At 42.8% G+C, this 6,723-nt stretch overlaps 1 protein-coding gene across 1 annotated transcript; it reads right to left on the minus strand.

Moving 5' to 3' along the window:
• Positions 1-1,267: 1,267 nt before the first annotated feature.
• On the minus strand, positions 1,268-6,467 carry LOC306975499 (alcohol dehydrogenase class-3 chain L). Its single transcript, XM_079573055.1, has 9 exons — positions 6,380-6,467; positions 5,796-5,897; positions 5,425-5,566; positions 5,264-5,351; positions 4,779-4,998; positions 3,727-3,987; positions 3,160-3,295; positions 1,578-1,716; positions 1,268-1,338 (listed from the first exon to the last, which is right to left on the minus strand). The coding sequence occupies exons 1-9, from the start codon at positions 6,395-6,397 to the stop codon at positions 1,314-1,316; spliced, it is 1,131 nt and encodes a 376-aa protein (XP_079429181.1). The 5' UTR covers positions 6,398-6,467; the 3' UTR covers positions 1,268-1,313.
• Positions 6,468-6,723: the final 256 nt, after the last annotated feature.

Genomic DNA, 6,723 nt, shown 5'->3' on the forward strand with positions numbered 1-6,723 from the left:
AAATGGTGGCTGGTAAAGTGAGACAATAATCCAGGTGGGTCTCGCCGGTGTCCTGAGTTCCAGGCTCTTCTAACTGGTTCTGAGGGTCCTATGTTCTGGGCCCCAGACTGTGTACTGGCTAGTTCTGATTATGGGTCCATGTTCTGACCCCGAGGCTGTGTGTAGGCTCGCTCTAAGTGCTGATCCCCAGACACCAGCTGTTCTGGCATCCACACTGTGAATGTTCATGAATACATTTTGAGTCATATTATGTTGCATTTCATTTACTTTTAAAGTAACCTACTTTGGATAACTTTCAAGTGTTTAAAAAATAGCTTCTTTGACCCTGAGAGTGTGTACTAGCTGGTTCTGATTGTCCTGTGCTGAACCCCACACTGTAATTGTTCGTTAAAACATTATGAATGAATTATACTGTATTTGATTTACTTTTAAAGTTTCCTACTTTTGATCACTTTAAAATATTTTTAAAAATACTTATTTGACTAATCCCCATGATTCTGTTGATTCTGTAGTCTAACATTAGTTTAGGAATGTGTGGTTGTTAGTCTAGCTTGTATTGTTACAAAGTGTCATTATGGTATTTCTAAAGTGGTTCACTTTACCCCACTGATTTCTCTTGTCTGTCTCAGTTTACCCCGTGGGTGGGGTAAACAACCATGTTTTCATTGCCCTTTGTCCTGAAGACATGCTAATCATTTCCATAGCTGGGCAACATCCTGAATTAATGGGAAATTTTACTGATATATAATTTTAGCTCAGCTCGAGGGGAGCAAATGTAAAAATTGTATCACATTGCCCCGCTCCCCCTACATCATATTGTTCACCATTGAATTCACAATGCATTGCACTCCCCCCCCCCCCCCCCCCCCCCACCCCACACACACTTCTTAAGTAACTTATGTTTGAATCTTCAGCATTTTCTGTAGTTGCTAAGAATCCTTTCGACACTAAACATAGCCTATTTTTGTAAGCAAAAAGGGCAGTTGCAGGGGCCTTAAAACTAGGCTAAACTTTTTGCATTACTGGCTCCTGTCTTTTTACATTTCTCTTCAAACCCAAATTCGTCTGTTTGCTTATTTATGATTTCTTCCCCAAAGTTCTTTCTTATTATTCATTATTCACACGAGATCAAAGCATATCCGAATATCTCTAAATCATCTTGTTGTGGTCTGACTGTTTCTTCCTGTTACCGTCTACTGAGAAAAGTGGAATAAAGAAGGTGCGTTGTTCCAAAAGGGGGAGAAAAAAAAATGCTTAGAGAGGGGATTGAATAGATTATTTATTAAAATGAGCAGACTCCCAGAATCTGTGGCTCAGAACTGAAGGACAACCCGAATGCTGAAAGAGACAATAAGATGCAATTACTTTTACATAAACAATACTTGAAGACAACCAGGTCCCTCTTGATAAATATTACACAACTCTCCCTTTCACAGAGTGTCCTTTGCAGAGGGCAGCATGATGCATCACAGAAACTTTTGGCAGACGGAATCCAGGGGGAGACCGACAACGTGCACGTGCATTAACATAACAAACAAGTTTAAATTGAATGTCAAATTAAATATGGAGAGCCTTACCATTTGCCAGCGTGCATGAGATCAAACCCCTCCGTGATCTTCTCGAAGGGCAGAGTCTGAGTCACAAATTCATCAACTTTGAGCTGCCCCTTCATGTAGTCGTCCACCAGTTTGGGGACGCTGTCCACGCTCTTGTAGCCTATTCGAAATAAAACAGTTTGGCTTTACCCCAATCTTAAAGCTTCTCGACTGGAGAGTGACATTTTAATGCCACATTTGAAAGCTAAGGCCTACAAAAGTGATCCTAGCTTTTTTTGCCGCATCGACAGTGCGTTTTGGTCACGGTTTTGAAGCCTTTTTGTCCTGTTTTTGTTGCTTCTTTGTTGCTTTGTCGTCACTTTTTGTTGTGCATTTGTCGCTCTTTTGTTGCTTCTTTGCGGCTTTTTCATATCCTCTTTCGTTGCGTCGTGTTTTCCTCACGTTTTTTATTTTGCTATTGTTACATTTTTGCCTGTATCGAACTGTTGTGGTGAAGAGGGAGCTGAGTCGGGGGGCAAAGCTCTCGATTTACCGATCGAAGTACGTGCCCACCCTCACCTATGGTCATGAGATTTGGGTAATGACCGAAAGGACAAGATCTCGAATACAATTGGTTTGAAATGAGCTTCCTTTGCAGGGTGGCTGGGCGCACCCTTCGAGATCAGGTGATGAGCTTGGAGTAGAGTTGCTGCTCCTTCACGTCGAAAGGAGCCAGCTGAGGTGGCTAGGGCATCTGTTTTGGATGCCTCCTGGTCGCCTCCCGTGGGGGGTGTTCCAGGCATGTCCTATTGGGAGGAGGCCTCGTGGAAGACCCAGGACACGCTGGTGGGACTATGTCTCCGAGCTGGCCTGGTGTCACCTCGGGGTCCCCCCAGAACAGCTGGAGGAGGTGTGTGTGGATCGGGAAGTCTGACCATCTCTGCTGAGACTGCTAACCCCGCGACCCGGCAACGGATAAAGTGGAAGAAAATGGATGGATGGATGAATTTTTTCCACTCCTCTGTCGCGTTTTTGTTGCCTTTTTTGGGTCATATTTTTGTTGCGTTTTCGTCCATGTTATTTTGGTGCTTTCCTCCAAACGCTTTTAGATTTGGGTAACGCCAACCTGGAGAAAATGTCCTCGGTTCAGGTGGGGGTTTAAGTTCCGTGCACCTATATTTCAAACACGCTGGAGCTTTTTTACTCGAGAGAATATTGACTGCTGAACTAATACATAATTCACACATGCCTTTCAGAATGCAGAATTGCAGAGGTCTAACTACAGACCAGACATAAAAGACAGAATACTTCACTGCAAAGAAACGTCACACTGTACCTGCAGTCGGGGTCAGCCCTATGTTCCCCGGTACCTATGTTCCCCCGTTAATAGAAGTGGGGGAACATAGATGTATTAAGATTAGGCACCAGCCCAGTGGCTAGGGTCAGAGTTAAGCTGATTGATATATGTATGACGTTTCTCACTCATGACTTGTTATCGGTTGATGTACCAACTCACCTACGAAAAAAAACATAGGACCCGGGGAACACGACTTGGTCATTAATTATAACCATTTAAATAACACAGTAGGGCTTGGAGATCGAGTGCAATCTAATTTATTATTACCCCCGAAGGCAGTTCCTTTCCAGGTGCGCCCAGTCACCAGTTGAAAGGGGCGTGTGGAGATCTCCTGTCCCGCTGCAGCCACTCCGATGATAACGCTAGTGCCCCAGCCTTTGTGGCAGGCTTCTAGTGCTGCTCTCTGCCGGAAAGATCACCAGAAAACATCTTAGCAACTATAGAAAAAAACCCTCAAATATTTATGGAAATATGTGGGATTTAAATGAGTCTATAATCAGCGTACAAACTAGGGGGATTAAAAAACTGTGCCATCATTCTTGTGCGATCAGTGTCACATTATCAGTGTCATTTATACAGTGGAATAATTGGAACAGTTGATTTACTAAAACTCCTGATAAATGGTAAGTTTGTACGGAGCCCATAAAGTTCCCTAAAGGGAGAGGAAAAAAGTTGTATGCTCAAAAAAAAATCATTCAAGTTCTCCCTTTTAAGGAACTTTAGGGGCTCCATACGAACTTACCATTTATCCGTGACTTTTTTTTTTCTCCCTTTAGGGAACTTTAGGGACTCTGTAAGTTTGACTGTTGACTGTCATTTATCGGTTAAACTCACCATAATGCCCACATTTCCCACACATTCGAATGAGTAGTCCACCCCGCCATCCGTCATCTCCACCAGAACCTCCTGGATGGGCTTACTGTGGTCTTTGGGGTTCACTAATTCAGTGGCACCGAATTCTTTGGCGACTTGAAACTTCTCGGGGTTGATGTCCACTCCGATGATTCGAGTTGCCCCCGCAGCTTTACACCCCATTATAGCAGCAAGACCAAGAGCCCCCAGGCCGAACACAGCGCATGTGGAACCAGGCTCCACCTACAGGGCAAAGGATATTAGACCCAGTCTTTCACAAAAAAACAAAAACAGATGTGAGCTCTACATAGAGAGCTGGGATAGCAGATAAAGCAAGCCAGGTCATTTTGGGATAACTAAGTCGGAGTATTTGGTGCCTGAACCTGGGGTGAGCTTTCCCCAAGAAATGCTGATTGGCTAACCTACTTTGGAGCTTGTTTTTGCTATGAAATGCAAAGACTGCCCAAAGACTCAAAGTAGGAGAATCGACTGCAGAGGGAGTAAGAGATATAAAATGGCTCATAACATCCATGAGCACAAAACTAAAAGTAGTGGTAAGCATAAGGTAAGTATATAGCATGCACCCTTAATGTTTTGAAAATTGCATTACAAAAATAAAGGTTTGCCAAATTGCCTTAAACTGGAATTCGCATTTGTTCCTATATTGTCGGCGTAGTATATAGCAACCCAAAACAAAGGAACATAGATTTCTGATTGTACATCGATGTTTAAACATTTTGATAACCAAAACAACAAAGTATCAGCTGCTTTTACGTCATATAAAGTATGTTTGTCAATGTGAATAAATCAGTTGTTGGTATTAAGTACTAGGAATGAATTAAGAAAAAAAATTGACCTGATATCTGGAGTCCCACCTAAAGTTATTGCCTCTTATACCCATAACTATCTCCTGCTGACTTCAAGTTCTACAAGTGAAAACCTTATTCTTGTGTTTGTCCACACTCTATCTTTGTAATATAAGGCTGCAACACTTTTAAAGCATTTTTATTCCAGAAACGGATGTTCTGACTCACTTTTGCTGTGTTAAGAGCCGCTCCGTAGCCTGTGCTGATGCCACAGCCCAACAGACACACTCTGTCCAGAGGAGCCCTGGGGTCCACTTTGGCTAGAGAGATGTCGGCCACCACAGTGTATTCGGAGAAAGTGCTGCAGCCCATGAAGTGGAAGAGACTTTGGCCTTTACAGGAGAAACGGGACGTCCCGTCGGGCATCACGCCTCTGCCCTGAGTCAGCCTATAGGGATGTAGATCCAGATCATACAGCCACGATGGGACACGAGCAGAGGTGTGTACAGTTGTCAAAATATTTGTGTCTGTGATTAAATTGACAATGTCGCAGTGGAAACACAGCCAGACTTGTTTATACCACAGAGGGACTGTAAATAACACTGGATGCATTGCATAGAAACTAGAGTAAACATACACATTTTGAGACCAATCCATGAAAGAGAACATTTTCCTTTTAACCTTTCAAAACAAAGCGAAAAGAGGAGCATTACCTGATCTTTTGGCACAAGTTGGTTTGGGGATTTTTACAGAACTTGCACTCGCCACACTGGGGGACATACAGGGGTATAACAGTGTCCCCTACAAACCATAGTGACAATGTGAAACACAGTGTAAAACTGTATGGAATACTACATACAGTAAATACTCTTACCTGATTGAAACTTGGTGACTCCCACTCCCACGCTCTCCACGATGCCCGCGCCCTCATGTCCCAGGACCACAGGGAACGCGCCCTCAGGGTCCGAGCCGCTCAAAGTGTAGGAGTCTGTGTGGCAGATCCCAGTGGCAACGACCTGAACACAGACGCACAAGGATTTCAATTTAAATAAGACTTTAGTTCTGCAACGTAGGCATCAATGAAAGCTTGAGATTGAGATTTGTGATTCTCATGGAATTTTATTGCCTATAACGGAGCAAAGTACACAGGACTCCAAGGATCAGTTAATAATATCTCTAATAAGTCTAGATAACAATGGGCCACATCATTAACAGGTCAACTTCTACAATGCACATATTGATTACCTTAATGCGGACCTCTCCAGCTTTAGGAGGAGCCACCTGGACGTCCTCTATCACCAGAGGCTTCCCTGCCTCCCAGGCCACTGCAGCTCGGCATGTGATCACCTGCAGCATGAAATATATTATATAAGCGATAGTGGTTCTTGGTCACTTATTAAGAGTTGGTGAATAAAGCTACACGTCACTTTTCTATAACTTCATCTTCAGATTCAGAATCAACAGACAGAATTGCACATCCATATAAAACATATAGTAGCTAAGCACAGTACACATGTAATAGTTTTCTCCAATTCAAATGATTAAATTCTTTTCTCAGTGAGTACATGACCCCGACCTTTTACCCCAGCACGGAATCTGGTGCATGAGAAGCCAAAGTAAATGTACAAAGTAAACTACTAGATCACTTGGCTCATTTTCTTGCCAATATTTTTTTTAATCTGAGACTGGATAAAATAGGGCTTCTTGCACAACTGAGTGCATTCCAGACACAAATAAACAATCCTTCTACTAGCAGAGACAATCTTGTACTTCTTGTTCTTGTTTAGAAGAATATATTTTCTTTTGAATTACCTGAGCAGCAAGCTTACCTTCCCGGCGGTTTCCATGTTGGTTGGAACAAAGCCACAAGCGTGCTACTAGGTAATAGAGTACAGTTTATCATAGTTCAGACCAATCACAGAGCAGATTGTTGCCTGTGGGGGCTGTCCAAGCACAGCCGACCTTTAGCACAGCCTTCATACCACTCCTTATCCAGCCCTTCATTGTGTAAACATCTAGCAGGAAGGAGGAGTGTCTCTCAAGATTACAGCAATTGACAAAAAAACGTTCCCATGAACACCGCTACATGTCAGCATTTACTTAAAGTGAAAGAAATACAACAATAAAATTGTTTGAAGCTTCATCATTCAAATTCAAATTTAATAGATTAACA

The sequence above is a fragment of the Gobius niger genome (assembly GCF_951799975.1).
Source record: "Gobius niger genome assembly, chromosome: 16".
NCBI classification, from domain to species: domain Eukaryota; kingdom Metazoa; phylum Chordata; class Actinopteri; order Gobiiformes; family Gobiidae; genus Gobius; species Gobius niger.